The sequence below is a fragment of the Myotis yumanensis genome, unplaced genomic scaffold, assembly GCF_028538775.1.
Source record: "Myotis yumanensis isolate MYYU_CA2020_CCGP unplaced genomic scaffold, mMyoYum1.0.hap1 SCAF_8, whole genome shotgun sequence".
Lineage (NCBI taxonomy): Eukaryota > Metazoa > Chordata > Mammalia > Chiroptera > Vespertilionidae > Myotis > Myotis yumanensis.
The window spans coordinates 76,641,070-76,659,614 of record NW_027223759.1 but is presented as its reverse complement, the minus strand read 5'-3'; the positions used below and the strand labels follow the sequence as shown (position 1 = coordinate 76,659,614).

Here is an 18,545-nt window from a genome sequence, read left to right as displayed (position 1 = left end):
ATTTTTGGTTGTCATAGTGGAGGTATTGCTACCATTATTTAATGGCTAGAGCCTAGGGATGCCGCCAAACACCCCACAAATCACAGGACAGCCCCACACAACGAAGAATGATCTGGCCCAAAGTGTCAGTAAAGCTGAAGCTAAGAAAACCTGAGTGACCCCAAACGAGCTAGCAGGTGATAGTGAAATGCCATTTTACGCAGGGACTCCCTGGCTGGCAGGACAGGTAAAGAGGCTGGCGATGGGGGAGCTGGATGCCTTTTGTCTGAGGAGCGGTCTCTGTCCCGGGCTCAGCCATCTCTTCGTGGCACGGCAGCCTCATCTCTGTGGCTGGTCTCTGGCAGCCCTCAGAACCTTAGAGAACCCGTGCCTGCCGTGTAAGAGCAGAGCTGGTGGCTGACTGCCACTAGCCGTGCCAGCTCATGACGTGCCTGGGACAGACTGAGTCATGCTGACTGGGACTGCAGCCCCGGAGGAGAGCCATCTGAGACTCTGGAAAATGGTAAAGCTTCACATCACCCACGGGGAGGTTTCTTCAGGAAGCATATTCCAGAGGAGGGTTTTATTTTTTATTTACATATTTAGCAGGCACTTATTTAGTGCCTGTTATGTGCCAGGAAGTTTTAAAATATTTTATAAATGTTGAACTCTTTAGACTTCATAACTACTTTAAGAGGCAGGGTTATTATTATCATTCTTTTACAGGTAAGGAAACAGAAGTGGAGAGCGAGGAGTCAAACCTAGGAACTTTGACTCCAAAGTGTGGGCGCTTAACCACACTGCCAGGGGTGGGGAACCTTTTTTCTGCCCAGGGCCATTTGGGTATTTATAACATCATCCGTGGGCCATATACAATTATTAGTTTAAAAATTAGCCTACTGTATTTGGTCAAACATTTGCTTAACTCACCTCTAATGCTTGGCGGGGCCAGACCAAATGATTTCATGGGCCTCATACGGTCTGTGGGCCAGACATTCCCCACCCCTGCACTATGCTAAAGATGAAAGACACTGAATTTCGCACTTGGTTGTTTTTTTTTTTTTCACCTTGGCTCTTGACTCCCAACTGGTCCCATTGAGGCATCGGGGAATTAGGCAGATCTGAGTTATCTCTGTAACCACGAACACATTACTTCATATCTGTGAACCTCAGTTTTCCCATCTGTAAAAATGAAGTCATACCTATCTCATGGAGAATATGGACATATCATGGGATTTCATATATATATATATATATATATATATATACACACACACACACACACTAGAAGCCCAGTGCATGAATTTCGTGCATGGGGGTGGGGGATCCCCTCAGCCCAGCTTACATCCTCTCCAATCCGGGACCCCTTGGGTCTGACTGCCGGTTTAGGCCCAATCCCTGGGGGCGATTAGGCCGGCAGGGAGGGCAGTGAGGGGCGACTAGGCCTGTGGTCAGGGAGGGCAGTTGAGGGCGACCAGGCCAGCAGCGGGGGCAGTTAGGGGTGACCAGGCTGGCAGAAGGGGGCAGTTGGGGGCGACCAGGTCGGCAGGGAGGGGGCAGTTGGAGGCAACCTGGCCGGCAGGGGGACAGTTAGGGGCGATCAGGCCAGCATGCAGAGGCAGTGAGGGGCGATCAAGCTGGCAGAGGGGGTGTGGGCAGGCCTAAACCAGCAGTCGGACATCCCTCTCCACAATCCTGGACTGCTGCCTCCTAAACACTCACCTGCCTGCCTGCCTGGTCACCCCTAACATACATGTACATATATATATGTACATGTGCATGGCACATGGTAGGTTTTCAGAAAATGTTAGTTCTCTTCTGCCCTTCTTTGTTATAATCCGATCTTTGGCCCTATTGCTCTAAAGCCATGGACAGGTTATTGCCGGCAGATAATAATATATATATTAAAGAGCAAAAATTAAGCCTAGTCAGATATTTGTTAGAATTAATGAGTGAACAGACTGCTGTGATCTTACCATTGTGAAGAAGTCTGATGTTCGGTGTTGGGAGAGGTGGGGAGGGTGAGATCGTCCCAAGCACATCAGTCAGACTTACTGAATCAAGATGGGGGCTCAGTTTCTATTTGTAGTTTTTTGTCAGCTCCAGTGATGTCGTCTGTGAACCACTGAGCACACAGACTTCCATACTAATTGCATACCTGTGCCTCTGTTTTGATGAGTTTCTCTCCTGGCCTGGCAGAGGGGGGCCACCTGAGTGCTTCTGGGCCAGTGCTGGCAGGCTGTGCCTGGGGTTGGTGAGTTAACCAGGTGTGTGTTTCTTCCCAGGCCAGATCAGAGCACCTGCTCAGAGTGAGTTTGCTCTGTTCCCAGCATAGAGGCAGGTAGCAGCTTCCCATTTGTCTGCGTTCAGGACTTCACCACATCTGCACCCACACTGTTCCTGTTCCACTGGCCCACTCCTAGTTCATAAATGAGTCTGGATTCTGTCCACATGGATGAGCATCCTGTTGTCCTTCTGCCTTTTCCACATGTAAAAGTCAGCATATCTTTCTTTGATTATGAGTTTCCAGAGGAGAAGGGCTAAGTTCATCTCCGTGTGTGTGGAAAACCTCATATACCAGTTCATCGAATGTTGACGTATGTGAGGATGACATGTCTGGAGGGAAGTGTATCACTCCTACCCACAGTCAGATATGTAGGAAAGGGAGTCAGCACTTGCATGGAAGTGCCATGAGGGACTATCCCTAGCATCTAAGGCAGCGCCTGGCACCCAGGAGTTGTGTGATAGTTCTTGAACGAGTGAATGCCTCTGGTCTTGAAGTCTTTTTCTAAATCTGCACGCCTAGAAATCTGGGAACTGTGGCTTTTATTGTTACCATATGTAACCAACCGAAATAGAGACTGCAAAAAACTTGGGACATACTGCAGTACAGGACACTGAAATAACACCAAACTTGATCCAGAAACTACTTCAGGACCTGGCTGACCTTGGGGATTGTCATTCTGTGCTCCGGTGAATCATGCTGTAAGGAGGAGGAATTTCACAGAGTGCTTGGGTAGGATGCTAACAGGAGTTTTCTCCATCAGCCCAGTGGCTAGAAATAATTTATGTCATTTATTGCCCAACTTGGGTCCCAGAACAGACCACGTTGTTTTGTGCTTTCTGGACACTTGAAGACGGCCCGATATGGTTTGTTGGGACAGGCCTTGGGAAGTAGTTTTTGACTCTGCTACTTCTTTTCTTTTTCTTTTTTGTTAATTCTCTCTTGAGGATATTTTTCCATTGATTTTTAGAGAGGGAGAGAGAGAGACACACACATACATAGATATGAGAGAGATACGTCAATTGGTTGCCTTTCGCACGTGCCCTGACCAGGCCCAGGGATCTAGCCTCAACCGAGGTACATGCCCTTGACCAGAATTGAACCTGGGACCCTTCATTCCAAGGGCCAACACTCTATCCACTGAGCAACACTTACCAGGCCACTTTTCCTTCTTAATGTCAGAGAGAGGAAGAGAGAGCATGTGCATGGAACACCTATTCAGTGACCAAAGAATTTTTAAACTGTGCGTTTTATTTTACAGATCTGAAGAAAACTCTCGCCGTGTTGTTGGATAATATTTTGCAGCGCATTGGCAAGTTAGAGTCGAAGGTGGACACCCTTGTCATCAACGGCACAGGAACAAATTCAACCAACTCCACCACAGCTGTTCCCAGCTTGGTAGCACTTGAGAAAATTAATGTGGCAGGTAAGAAGGGCGATTCTATAGCCCGGCGTGGGTCAGATCTTGATTTGAACTGGGAAAAGAATAAAGAAGCACAGTGGTTCTTTTCCATATAAGATAAATCCCATAAACTTGGTATGGCCCCTGTGAAGCTGAGTTTAAATTTATTTTTGAATAACAGATGTTAAAATGCTTTTATAGTCTCATCATGATGTGTGATGTCTGGTGGTTCCTATGATATATTTCACATAATGAGCTCCTAGAATTCACTTTTAATGAGAAGATTCATAGCATGGATAAATGAAATGTAGAGGTTATCTGGGAAGCGCGTGCTAGTTAGAGGGCCTTCCTCCTCCCCATTTTCATCAGACAATTTCAAAAGTCTATTACATATGATAGAGTCCCTCCTCCCTGTTGTTAAAGAAGAGCCACTGTTGTAGAAAATGCCTCCGGTGTGCATATGGAGAAATAAATCTGGAAATGGATGTAGGAAATAATGGCACCTACCTGATCTTGGGCTGATTCTGTAGCCACTCATGGATGCCACCATGCGGTTCCCACTGGGGTTCATTGTGTCTGGCCCCTTCTTGAAACTGGAATCTTGCATGAAAGACGAGAAGTGGGTTAACCACAAAACCCAAATCAAACCCAGCATGTATTGTCCATAGCTCATGTTGGACCACTATCGCTGCCCTGGGGTTGGCCTCTGGGGCTCTGTGGTTGAGCCAGGACTTGCTCTTGTTAGGGTAACACCGTCCTTTCCTAGGGACTAGGGACGAAGAAAGGTGCTGAAAGGTTAACATCAGGTGCTTTGGGTGAATGGTGTGAATACCCACTGACTACTCCTGGTGGGTGGTATCCAAACCCTAGTTAGTGGATAAAATAAGTAGCTGGGCTACTTTTGAAAATCAGTTTAGCATACTCGCTGGCTTGTTTCTCACTTCCCCTTTCTTATAGAAATTCCCAGAATTAATTGGGAGAGATTCCTTTTCTTTCCCACCTCCAGTGTCAAAACATTTAATCGTTTCACATTGTGCAAGCTTATTGTATTACCTGTTTGTTATGTTCTTTGCCCTTTCACAGGTTTTAAATTGCAGACTATATTTCTAATAATCCCAAGTATCCAACCAAACAGAGGTATTAAAAATAACTTTTAATTACAACACAGAGGCAGTGTCATCTAGGCCATAAATCCTATCTTCCCTGCAGTTTCCAACAGCTTCTGTAATTAGACAAGGAAACCTCCCACTGTGTTGAGCTGCTTATTAATAAACAGCACCCATGCCTCTCCAGGCTGCACTCCTCCATCCCCTCCCCAGTAGGAAAGGCTATAGGAAAGCTCCCATCTGATTGCTCTACCTTCCCACAGTTCTGGAGGTGGGCAGGGTGGGGCGCGCTGCCACTGACTGCTGCCTCCCACTGCCTCTGTCCTGCAGGAACCCTGTATACATGTCTTCTGTCATTCTCTCCCCTGATCAGGCATCTTACTGCCTCTGGCTGTTTTGTTTGTGAGCTATGTTCTCAGAGAGACTTCTCCTTCTGACCCCCAGCCCCCGAGTAGAGAATGGTGGGTAGACCTCCAGCAGTGACATAGGAGGGAGTTGGTGGCTACTTCTTCCCTGCCCTGAGTATTGAGCTAGTTTACTCAGTTATCAGATATCTCTTGAGCGTATTCCCTAAGCCACTGGCTCTGAGGGGGGCTCCTTTAGCAATACCATCAGTCCCCTGTTTTCACTAACATTTAAAGAACCAAAGAGTTTTCTTTTTCCTTTGGGGAAAATGGGAGACAAGTTATGCCTTCAATAATTAACTTCATTCTAGCTCCCTTGTGTGTGTGTGTGTGTGTGTGTGTGAGAGATACCTTTGGGTTTTTACTGGGCAATTAGGAAAATAATACACAGGCATAAAATAACACAGACTGTGGTCACTGTAAATGGGGGTCAGTGTGGAAGGCTTCTCACAGGAAGATAAGCTTTGTAGGCAGGTGAAATTGAGGTGTTAGGGCCTCATGGAGGAGAAACAGACTAGAAATGGGCTGTGACTCAGAAGAAACTTGGAAGGAAGGAGAGGAAACTAACATGAAGCAACCACCCATTAATACCAGTTATTGTTCCTGACTCTTGGAGCCACAATCTATATAATAAAAGCCTACGCGACCGTAATGGAGAACAACCTGAACGACTGGTTGCTATGATGCGCACTGATCACCAGGGGCAGACACTCAATGAATACAGGAGCTGCCCCCTGGTGGTCAGTGCGCTCCCACAGGGGGAGCAGCCACTCAGCCTAAAGTCTGGCTCAAAGTTGGCAAGCGCAGCAGCGGTGGTGGGAGCCTCTCCCACCTCCGCAGCAGCACTAACGAGCAGCGAGCCAAGTGGTAAGGAGCAAGCAGGCATGCAGTAAGGAGCGAGGGATCCCAGGTTGTGAGAGGGATGTCCGACTTCTGACTTAGGCCCTATCCCCCTGGTCCGGCAATCGGACATACCCCAAGGGGTCCTGGACTGCTAGAGGATGCAGGCTGGGCTGAGGGGACCCCCCCCCCCCCGCCCCGCCCCGCCAGTGCATGAATTTTATGCACCAGGCCTCTAGTATTAAGTATAATCTTCTCAGCATCTCTGAGAAGTAAGTGGTTTCATGGGCTTCAGTGAGTTAAATATTTGGGAGAGGGGACCTTTGGTACTGGAATCCTCTGAACTCAGTATAAAGCCGCCTAGCACCACAGAGAGAAGACAGAGTGTGTGCTATATCTCTTGCTTCTCTTTGTAAATCATTGCAAATGGATGAGTCTGGGGAAGTGTGCTATCGTTTTCGTTGAGGTTCCTAACAGCTGACAGTACAGCCTGTTTAACAAGGAAATTTTTTTTTTGTTCTGGGTGTCTATTCCTTGATTGACCTATGTATTATTTTAAAAAAGAAGAAGCTTGCCCCTCTGTGTGTGTGTGTGTGCATATGCATCCCTTCCCTAGGCTCTGCATTGGCCACAGTGGACATAGATGTCAAATAAAGATTAAAGGAACTCTCCTTTATTTCCTTCAGAAATAAATATCGTTTCAAATAATCAGCATTTTGTTTATTTGTCATGGCTATGGATTAGGGTGTGAAAAAGAAGAACAAGAACTTAAGTTTGTAGTCCTAGTTCATTATCAATCCCCCATTGCTTGTGTGCCTTCTGTCTGGGCCCCGGTCACACAGGTGGTCCTCATACCCCTCTTGTCATAGCAGGAATAATAGCTCTTAAGCTGTGAGAGTTCATCTTTATAGGGTTCCAGTCCTAGGGTGTGAAGTTATTCATTCTCCCTTTCTGCATTAAGACATGTGGTAATTGCTCAGAAGCGCTCTCTCTGGTGTGCCTTTACTGCTTACTCTGCTGTCGCGCTGCTCATGATGGTTCTGATTGCTTACTGTTGTGTCTGATTGCTTGCTGATATAGCTTCTGGTTGGCTATAAACTGCCTCTAAATTGGGTACCATAGCAATTGAAGAAGGGCTTCTTACATTTATTTTCTTTGTAGGGGACATTAGTGTGTATGTGCATGTGTCCCCTTTCCTTTTTCTGTTTAGTTGTGTTCCATGTGGCTTTTATCCAAAATGGCTTTTCTTTCCAAATTTATCACTCTTGGGCTATTTTATTATGTGAAAGTGAATCATTCCCTTTAGAGAAATTAGGTGGAAGTGGACTTTATTAAAATCAAGAATCATATTGAACTGCATTTTGAACTCTGTTTATCTTATTGAAGAGGAAGGTGGATCAAAGAAATGAAAAAACAGATTTTTAAAAATCTCCACCCTTCAACTAATCACCATTTCTCCAGGTTTTCTCCCTGAAAGGACTTGCTTGTGCCTTTGTCAAAATTATCTGCTTTCAGAGTAACACCTTGGTTTTCCAGAAAGACTAATTCTCCTTTTCTTCAGAATGGTGATCTTAGATTATGAAGCAGAGCAGACAGGATTGGGTCTGAGGTCCTTTGCCACATTCTAACATGGGAGAGGTAAAAAGTACGGGTGTGTGATAATGAAAATGCCTGCTGTCTAGGGACTGACAGCGCCCATGTTTATCCTTGTTTTACCCATAGTGTCTTGTCCAAAGCTGTGCTATTGAAGATGTTCAGTAAATCCTGCCCACATGGTTTGGCTTATGCTGTAGGGCAGTGATGGCGAACCTTTTGAGCTCAGCGTGTCAGCATTTTGAAAAACCCTAACTTAACTCTGGTGCCGTGTCACATATAGAAATTTTTTGATATTTGCAACCATAGTAAAACAAAGACTTATATTTTTGATATTTATTTTATATATTTAAATGCCATTTAACAAAGAAAAATCAACCAAAAAAATGAGTTCGCGTGTCACCTCTGACACGCGTGTCATAGGTTCGCCGTCACTGCTGTAGGGGGAGAGCATTTGGTTTCACTGCTGCAAGAGGCTTTTTATTTTGATTTTTTTAAATAGTTTCTCTTCTCTATTTATACTCAAGGGGATTTGCTTGGAAGTGGGACTTGGTATCTCATTTCCCTTTCTCAGACCTCAGCAGACACCACCTAACAGCAGGACTCTGGTTTTGTCCAGCATGACTGAGCTTCCTTCCCATAGGTGATTCTGCATGGTGGACCTTCAGAGGACTTGATAGTTGCAATCTAGACTGGAATGGTTTGGGGGATGGGCACACATTGCAGAGCTCTGTACTGTGTGGGGCAGGGGGCGGGGAGCATGGGTGTGTGGTGTGTGCATGGGTGCATTTATTTACTCTCAAAACCCAGTAGTTGTCCTTCAACATCAGCTGAATTACAGGCCAGCGTTGAAGGTTCTCTAAAAGGCCAACATAATGCTAGCTCCCCTTTGTGTTATGACTGCTCACAAGTGCATGGTCAGTTGGGAAACACAATCACAAAATCGAAGGTGCAGGCACAATTCAAATGGCCATTTTCTGAGACTTAGTCCAAATTGAATGTCTGCATTTCACAAACATCACTTGCAACATATAATATATTGTAGTGTTTGAGTTTGAAGTGCAGTGTATTTGAACTTGAATGCTCTTCTCAATAAAAAGAACCATAATTATTATTCTTACCATGTGGAGATTGAAAATGAAAACATCCCCGCTGCTTTCCAGGGCTTGCATTTGAAAGTACCTCCCTCCCTTTGTGCTGCTAATGGGCCTTGAAATTAAGTTGCACCTGTGTGACTTCCTTGTTTGTGTACCCACATTTCCAGTTGTGTTGAAGTAGCACCTGCAGTGTCCAGCCCTCCCCTGCCCCCACCCAGTGGCTCAGCAGGTGGCTCGCCCAGGATCAGGTATTGGCCAGCCAATGGCACCCCAGATGCTGGTGAGAGACAGAAGAGAGGCAAGATTTCAGGGTCCTTTCTTACTGATTGCACCAAGAAACAAATGTCTTCTTCCTATCTACCTGTCACTTTCTGTTTCATTCTTTACAAGGGCAGCAATAAATACCTGGCTACTCAGAAACAATTCGTTTGCTACCTTCACCAAAAAATGTATGTCCTTGTTGGCATGGTTTTCACCTCGGTGGTCAAGGGCATTTTGGTTTTTATGAAGATGGAGGATAAGGGCAGGAGGAGAAAGAAGGGGGAAGTGCAGTTCAGGAGAAGTGATGCTGCCCTTTGAGCTTGTGTACTTATTGCACTGAAAGATGACTTTGCCCCTCAGGCAGTACTTGGCAATGACTGGAGACATTTTTGGTTGCCACAGCTGAGGAGATACTATTGACATCTGGTAAACAGAGGCCAGAGATGCTGCTAAACATCCTACGTGCCGTGCACAGGCCAGCCAGCTCCACAGCAGACAATTATGGAGCTCTAGCCCCAGCATCAGTTGTGCTGCAGCTGAGAAACCCTGATCTATAAAGTATTGTTGGAATCTGGGATTACCACTGAAGATCAGCGCAGAAAGAGGCCTGAGACTTTGAGGTTTCCCGATAGGCCTCTGAGACCTAAGGTTTCCTCCCCTCTTCCTTTGCAAGGCTGTTTGCAAGTCCTCAGCGCCTTCCACTTTTAGCTCTGCAACTGATCTTCCAGACCCCTAAGTGAGAGATTTTATAAACTCCCAGACTATTTTGGGATCCTGACCTTAAGAAACTCTTTTCCTAGACCCAAATTAGTAAATGTTGGCAATCTGTATTTTATGCCTGCTTATGTAGAAGGTAATTATTTTTAAGTAAGAGCCACTAATTCAGAATAATGATGGTAAAGTAGTCTGAGAGAGTGGATTTAAATTATACGACTGTTATAGAAGAAATTACATTGTTATTTTAAGCAAATTGTAGAATTATCCAGATATGAGAAAGTAAATTAAGTAAGTTAAGGAAAATAAGACAGGTTCCTAGAGGTCTGCGTGACTGCATGGTATGCCCTGCGCAGCATATCCGGAGCAGTGCCAAAGGAGATGAGACTGGAAAGACAGGTTGGGGGTTTGTGAGGAGTTTCACTGTGAAACTACTGAGGAGTTTCTATTTTGTCCTATAGGCAGTGACAGCTGATAAGGGTTTAAAGCAGGATGATAAGATCTGTATTTTCAGAGAAAACTCAATGGCCTTGTGGAGGTGGAATGCCTTTGAGAGGGGTCATGCTAGAAGCCAGATGAGAGAGGGTTTAGTTGGCTCAGGTAGGAGAAGCCCTGAAATTGGACGTGAGGCCAAGGGAAGAGGGGTGGGTTCGAGACCATGTCAGGGTGGAGCTGACCTGACGGGGACACTGGTGGACACTGGTAGGCCATGGAGAAAGGCAAGGGAGGAGGTGTCCTAAGGATTCCCAAGGACACTGTTTCAAGGATGACTGTATTGAGGGAACAAGACAGCAAAGAGACAGGACTGTGTGAAGACAGCAGCCCTGTGTTAATGTGGATTTAGGGAGTATAAATGCTTTGCTGTAAGCCCTGTGGTTAGGAGTAACAGTTTAAAGGCAAATGGAACCATTGGCTCCCAGTGCTCAGGACATGAAAGTCAAGGAAAGGCCTTATTTGTGTAGCCAAGCTGCCCTGGTTAAAATCCCAGCTTCACCACTTCCTGCCTGTATTACCTTGGGCATGTTTTTGAACCTTTCTAAGGCTATTTCCTCATCTGTACACTTGGGGAGATACTAGTTCCCATTTTATGGGGTTGTTGTTATCAGGATTAATGAGACACATGAATAATTGAGAAAGGAGCCTGGAACAGAGTTAGTACTACATGAGCATTTGTTTATTACAGTTTAAAAGCTACATGTTTGATGCCCTAGCCGGTTTGGCTCAGTGGGTAGAGCGTTGGCCTGTGGACTCAAGGATCCCAGGTTCAATTCCGGTCAAGGGCATGTACCTTGGCTGCAGGCACATCCCCAATAGGGGGCGTGCAGGAGGCACCTGATCAATATTTCTCGCTCATCGATGTTTCTAACTTTCTATCCCTCTCCCTTCCTCTCTGTAAAAAATCAATAAAATATATATAAAAAAAACTACACATTTGAAATACTGATCTAAAAATAAAAATTGCCTTCACTAGTTATTAGAATATTATCACTAATAGTGAAAAAAATAACTAGTATTTGTGCTTCATAAATTAGAAAATATTTCTATATGATTTCATTTGAGCACTTTAAACTTGAAGAAATTCCCAACTTGACACTTTCTGTCAATATTCAGAGCCGTTTATTATCAATACTAGAGGCTTAGCAAGAAATCCATGCATTTGTCAGTATTCTTGGTTGCAAGAGGTAAAAAACCTAGTGCATACTGGCTTCAACAGAAAGAGAATTTGGGGCTCATGTCATTGGAAGGCTCAGAAAAGGATTCTGAGTGCAGCACCGCTGCATCCAAACGAGGACACTGTCCTGCCCTCTCTGGGCTTCATTGTAGGCCATCTCATGGTGGTGGTGGAAATGGCCCAGGAGGCCATAGTTTCTGGCAGCATTCTTGGGCGGGTTCTGATTGGGTTGGCTGAGGATATATGCCTATCCATGATCCAGTCACTGTGCCAGTGACCCAAGTATGGTTCGTATAGGTTATCTCTGAGCCTAGGAGAGTTCCTAAAAGAGATTCCAGGCCAGCAGATGAAATAGTTATGACCATTAGAGACCCTTGTCATGGTTTGGATTTCCAGCATCGCCAACCTGACTCTACCTTTTCTTTCTATGAGGACAGCGAGGGCAGAGCCTCTGCAATGCTAACCTTTCTGTCCCCTACCCCCTCAACCACCCCCCCCTCCACCCCCCAACCCCGTTAAATGCTGCTGGGGGCTAGCCGAGCCCACAGCAGGCTGTTTATTTATGCCCTTATACATTTACGTGGTTTTGTGCACAGCCTGGAAAAGCCCTTCCAATTTTATGGCTAATGCTTGCCATCAAAGTCAAGACTCATCTGCAACACCATTTCCCCTAAGAAGCCTTCCTGACACCCCTCCCACCCCAGAGGTTTCTGATGGCCTTGCTTTGTGTTCCCACAACTGCTATGTACATTTTTGGAATTTGCCTGTCTCCATAGCCAAGCTGTAAGCTATTCAAAGGCTTGGGTCAGATATGCTACATTTTCCTTTTAAGCCCAACACCCAGCTGGGAGCCTGGTAAACTGGTTCTCAGTACGTGATTGTGGAGTGGCGTGCACTGCTCCTTCTGCCCACAGGCCAGGCCAGCCTCTCTCCTGGAACTCTCACCTCCACAGTGAGGGCCACACACACAGCTCTCGATTGGCAGGTCTGCCCTTGGTCTGCTGTGGCTGCTGACTGCTCTATTGTTCACAAAGAGAATGCTTTGGCTTTACCATGCTTTCTACAAATTGATATTCCACAGTAAGATCATTTCTTCTGTAACTTCTTAGTGGCTAGTTATAAAAACGTAAGTAAGATTTTAAAACATTCTAATCAGCTTCACTACATTAGAGGTTGCTCTGAATGAATAGTTCTTGCAGAAAAGAGGCCGGGACTCACCATTCTTAGTGCCTTTGGACTAATTTACTGACCCTTCAAGGAGCACATGCCTTTTTTCATTTCCCTGTGGGGATTGCTCCTCCTCCTCCGCAGTTTGAAGGGAAACAGCGGAAAGAACAGAGTCCTTTGGGAGCTGGCCGGGGAATTTAGGAAGGATCTGCTGTCATTTATGAAAATGCCTCTACACAGGTTGTTCTGTGGATCGGAGCTAGGCACACACTGAAGTTAGACTTGTTTGTTGTCATCAGAAGGCGACAGATTCCACTTGCTCTAATTTGGCTTAATGAGGCAGCATATACAGTTGTGTTATCAGCTTGCATATGGTATTGATTCAATAGACGCTCCATAGCGACAGCGGAGCATATGTTTCCCACAGACAGCCCTGTCTTTCCGTGTCCTCCTGTACCTGGTTCCATTGACACCTATTTCAATAGGCTCATTCTAGAGCCTGCGAGTTAAAATTTCAGGTCAGCCTTATAATTAAAGCTGCTTGGCTGGGAGCCGGGGAATTGTCTGTCTCTGTGTTGTAGAAACGGCTTTTAGGTGCATGGGCTTTCGAGGGATTTTATTTTAAGCTCCACTTTTGACTTTGCATAGCCACAGCCTCTAAAATTAGGTGACCTACATGAAAATCAGGTGCTAGTTTTGGTTGTTTTCCCCTTTTCATTCTATCTCAGAAAAAGAAGAGATAAAGTGTATGTGGCAAAGGTGGGTTTAAACATGAAGAGAATAGGAATCTCATTGGACATGTGATAGGAAGGGGCCCACCACCCCCTCCATTGGGGCAGCAGCCCTGACCCTCATTGCAGCCCCCTTCCTCTTGGCCGTCGGACCTCAGCAAGTCTCTGTGCGTGATCACAACCTCAAGTCCATGGATGACAAGCCGAGGGCCCGATGCGGTGACAGAGCCGGCACAGGGACTGTGTCCGGGTGGACAGAGGGTATAAACTGCATTTTGATTTGCTTGTCAGAGTTGGCCAGCTACACTATTAGCTGGATTTAAATCTGCCTTATTGTTTTCTGTTGGTGAGCTTTTCAAGTCAACATATACAGTGTGACTTTTTACGCTGTCTTCCCGGAGCTGGGCTCTTGAAACAGTTATAGTGGAAGAGCCACTGTAGAATACCCATTGCGGGGCTTATGCTAATGTTTCCCCTGTCAACCAGCAGCCATAGGATTGTGGTTTGTTCAGACACAGACTCTGGATCCTGTCCGCCGGGGTCTAGATCCCAGCTCTGCCACCTCATAGCCATGTGTCCTGAGATAAACCCAGTGTCCTCTTCTACCAATGGGAACAAGCTACCGTGCTGTGGTATTGTTGCGAGGACTATGAGTTAATATGTGGAAACCACTCAAGACCAGGCACAAAATAAGAGCTCAGGACATTTGGGCCCTTGGACATGTGGTTCCTGAGGACCCAGCTCTGGATCTGACCTGTGGGCTCGGCCTGTCACGGATGACCAGTGCTTGATGTGTGTGTATACTACCCAGTCCCAGTGCTGTATTGTAGAGAAAACTGCCTGAGAGGGGGGATTTCTGGAAGCCACCTGACACTCATAGGCTGTTCCTGGCCTTGGGGATTAGACCATTTTGAGCAGAACTCCTGGTGCCCTGATTTTCCCACTGCTGGTATTTTCTTGCCATCACAGGCCTCAGCTCCATTCTCTGTACAAGGAAGATAGTGATGCCAACATTTTCTTCTTGTGCCAGTGAGGATGCCATGTGATATTGTGTATTGAGTGCCTAGCAGGCCTCTTCTACACACTGACCTATAGATCCTGCCTTCTAGTTAATCCTTGTTAGAAATATACCAGTAACATGGCAAACACTACAACCAACACTGTCTGGGGGGTGCCAGGCCTGTGCCAAGCAGTGGAGGTGCAGCCTGGTAAGGAGCTGGGCTCCTGCTGTGAACAGGGCTCACCTTGCAGGGGAGGAGACGGGAGAGAGTAATGGCAGTGCTCACCACGCCTTCCTGACCACCTAGAGCTCCTTTATCCTAGTTCAGAAGGACCTGTTGTTTTTGCTGACCTTTTGACCTTGGGACTGACCTTTAAACTCTACAGCCCTCTGGGGAGGGGGATAGGAATGACGGGTAGGAGTTGGTGAGAAGGAATTTCACTGTCACACAGTGGAGGTGTACGCCTTGTCACAGCCAGCTGCAGCAATCTGGGAACCGTGCCTGACCCCTCACCCTACCTTCTCACTCCTAGTAGGGAGGGGAATTCCTGTGGGTGGAGTGTAGCTCTCAAGGGAAGGCAGTCATTAACCTGTCTAAACTTTATGCTAATAGAACTTTCTCAATAATTGCTTTCATTAAGTATGGTTAATATGAGAAGTTCAAGCTATAGGAAGATTAGCAGAAGAACAAAGTAAATATTTAAGAATTTATTTCGGGGCGCATTGGAGTGGGGCAAAGAGAAGATTAGTAAAAGCTGAATCCGCTGGTATCTGACACCTGCAATGCAATGGAGCGCTTGGCTGGAGTTCCAGTGGTTTCAGGGGAGGTGGGTGGGTGTCCTTCGGGGGACCGTGATGAGCTCTGTTCTCTCCTTACATTCCTTACAAAGTAACATGGTGACGAGGAGAATCTGCCTTCCCTGTACTGGCAGGAGTGCTCAGAGGATTGAGAAGGTGGCTGCTGGCCTGTGGCTGGGCCATGTTGGAGGACTGTGGCTCCCCGAGGACAGAGGGCCATTAGTGGCAGCTGAATTGGCCAGAAGAGCCTGTGATGAGTGTGTGTCTGTGGCCTGAGCATGCTAATCTGTCATCCAAGGGTGCCATGGATTAATTCTGCCATGGTTTTCATGTCTTCAGACTGTCAGTGACCAAAAGGGGCCATAACGCTGCCTTTGAATTTATGTAGTAGTAGGGTAGACTTTTCAAAAGGAAAGACTTTATAAACAGAACTTTCCTATATTATAAAAAAGATAAAATTTTACTGCTTAGAAATTTAGAAGTTAAAGCTAAGCAAAAAGATGAAAATACAAAGCAGGTGTTAACTGTCACCCAGAGACTGATTGATTGGATTCACTCCTGCCAGATACTGCTTTATGCTGGGCACTTTCTAGGCACTGCAGGTAGAGGGAGTAGCAGAACCAAGTCTCTTCTCTCTAGCAGTGAAGGCAAATGGTCAGCAGACAGGCAGACGTACTTGCCCGGTGGTGACAAACGCTGTGGAGGACAGTGAAGCAGCCTGAGGAGAGAGCAGGGAAGGGGACAATGTTTCAGGATGGGCCAGTTGTCAGGGAAAACCTCTCTGAAGAAGTGACACTGGAGACCCAAACGAGTGAACAAGGAGCCCTGAGCCGACCTGGGGCAGGTTCCGTGCAGAGGAGTCATGGGACAGTCTTCCTAGGTGTATTCACACTTTTGTTCCCTTTTAATCTTACTGCAGAGGGTGGCTTATTAAAGTTCCCCAAGAGACCGTTTACTACACACTTCTGCTATACTCATACCGGGTGTTTGAGAGCAGCATTAAAACCATGGTCAGCTGTGCATGTGTACAGTAGCCAAGAGTACAGACTCCATGCTCAGGCTCCGGGTTGGAATCTGAGTCCCACCAGCAGTGTGACTTTGACCACGTCATTTAGAGAGTTCAGGTCTCAGTCCCCGCGTCTGTACTATAGAAACTAGCTCACCGACATGGGGAGGGTTGTAGGAGACAGTGCATGTGAAAGCCTGGACCACAGGAAGTGCTGGGAAATATTGGTCATTACCGTAATGATCAAAATGAGGTTTCAGCAGATGGTTTTAAAAGCCTCTGTGCATGATATTGTCCCACCGACCTTTTAACCAAAAACCAACAAGCTTCAAAAATTGTATTAGAGGCACAAACGTGGGAGCAAGTTCAATTGCCAAAAAATCAACTAAATATAATCAAGGCTTTAATGGAAGGAGCACACATTTGGAGTAGAGATTGGGCATATGGTCATGAAGTGGGTGCAGAGCTAATGGAGATCAACTCCTAGTCTGTATTTGCCCGTCTCTCTTCAGATTTAAAACCATTGCAGAGGAATGTAGATTGTTTTTACAGAAACCGTTCTCAGGTTTGGGGATGTTGGTGTGAGGCCTTGAGTTTTCAGAAACCCACAGTGAAACTGTCATAGGTCTTGTGTGGCATTTGTGAGGTTTGACCTAAATTGGGCTCTGCTTTTAGCTTAATGCTTCCTGAAAGATGGTGGGTGGATAAGGAAGCCATCATGGTAGACCTGGGTCCAAGATCCAGATTTTACCACTGTTTCAGCACCCCTTTCAAAAGGGAGAGGGAGGGAGTTGTGAATAATGTTGGTTTTGTTGGTGTTCTATGAACTCGTAAGACATCTGTTTAATAATCTTCTCAAAATAATCATTTTGGCACAAATGAACAGGAAGCTTATTCTTACTTTTCAAAATCTTGTCTCCCCTGCCACATTTAAGCATGAAGGAAACATTTGTCCCTTAATAATAGTGACAAGCTTCCTTATCCTGCAAATCTGCATCGTACTTATACCTTGCCATCCTACAGGTTTTGGTAGAAACGGGAAGCAGGGTTACTGAAAGCACTATTAAAAGTACTTAAAGCTCTGTCAGAAATGATGATGAGAATAATCACCGAGGTGTGCTTTGTATGGCTGTAACACCCTGACCATCTCACAGATAACTCTCTGATTCCTTTACTTTCCAGCATGATAGCTCTGTTATTTCACTGCTGCACAGCTCTTAGGTCTCTTGAACCTTCATTTGTTATTTGTAAAAATGAGCTCAAATCCTTTGCAAGTTTGATCAAATTCCCTTTGAAATGGCGCTTTCTGCATAAAGGATGAAGTCATGAAAATCTGACATGGTAATCTAGTCACCACTGTATAGCTTTGAAGTCAGCACCTCCTTTCAGCCATTCTCCAACCCAGCACGTGTGGCAGGACCTGGAGTGTGGAAGAGTGAGTCACTGAAGGATGAGTACTCAGCTCCTATTGGTGAATATATGGCTAAACAGATTAGAATTGTGGGTTGTTTATAAAATAGAACTAGAAAATAGCCACTATTTTTTTTATGGAGTCCTGTGTCCAAGGCGGTAATTAATCATTTTAAAGTCCTTTACCAATTCTTTCTTCAGAGTAAACCTGTAAAGTAATTATTCCAATTAATAGACAAGGAGTGTCCGGGTAGAAAGTACTGTATAACCTGTTCAAGTTGGTGAAAGTCTAGGATTCAGATCCTGGTTGGCTCAAATTTAAAGGCTGCATTCACAGAAGCTGCCTACAGCTGTGACAAAAGAGTTTCATTGAACATCACACCAAAGGGTCGCACATGGGGTGTTTTTAAAGATGAAACTAGTTTAAGACTCAAAAATGGGAAGATACTCTAAGAGACAGACTTTTGGTAATTCATATGTGATTATAAATGTTTCAGGTGCCAAGCATACTGTATTTTGTGAATTTTTATTTTTTTGGTCTTTTTCCCAGTGTGCATTGACTTCCCTTTGATTTTCTTCTTAACTGTTAAATATTTCAAATGAGGTGGTCTTCTCTAGAGAAATACCAAGAATTGTTTTCCAGTTTTCTTTTTCTGCTTTAAAAGTTAAAAACACTGTAAAATTGCTTAACAAAGGGATGCAAATTCATTGTAGGAAATTTGGAAAATGCAGAAAAGAATAAATAAGGAATGAAATATGACCTGTAATCCTGTTATCTAGAACACATGACTGTTAGCATAGGATTATATTTTCTATGCTTGCTGTGCATAGAAATTGCAGTTGTCCTCTATGTAGTTTTTAAACCCTGATTTTTAAGGGAACATTCTCTCATGTCCTTATTATTGTTCAAAAGCTTTATTTTTAAAATAACTACATGATATTCTTCTTGTTTCATTAACTAGATCCCTATTTTCAATATTTTCCTCTCTTTTTTTCTATTATATAGGTCATTGCAGTGAACATCAATCTTTGCGTCTCTGATTATTCTTTTGGGAGAGTTTCTTAGCTATAGAATGGTGAG

At 45.2% G+C, this 18,545-nt stretch overlaps 1 protein-coding gene across 2 annotated transcripts in view; it reads left to right on the top strand.

Annotated features, from left to right (window-relative positions):
* MGAT5 (alpha-1,6-mannosylglycoprotein 6-beta-N-acetylglucosaminyltransferase) overlaps positions 1-18,545 on the top strand; it is a 360,895-nt gene that overhangs the window by 160,054 nt on the left and 182,296 nt on the right. For both annotated transcript variants that reach the window (XM_070423098.1, XM_070423097.1), the window contains exon 3: positions 3,525-3,689. In XM_070423098.1, coding sequence (XP_070279199.1) covers positions 3,525-3,689 — 165 coding nt within the window. The remainder of the gene's footprint in view (positions 1-3,524; positions 3,690-18,545) is intronic.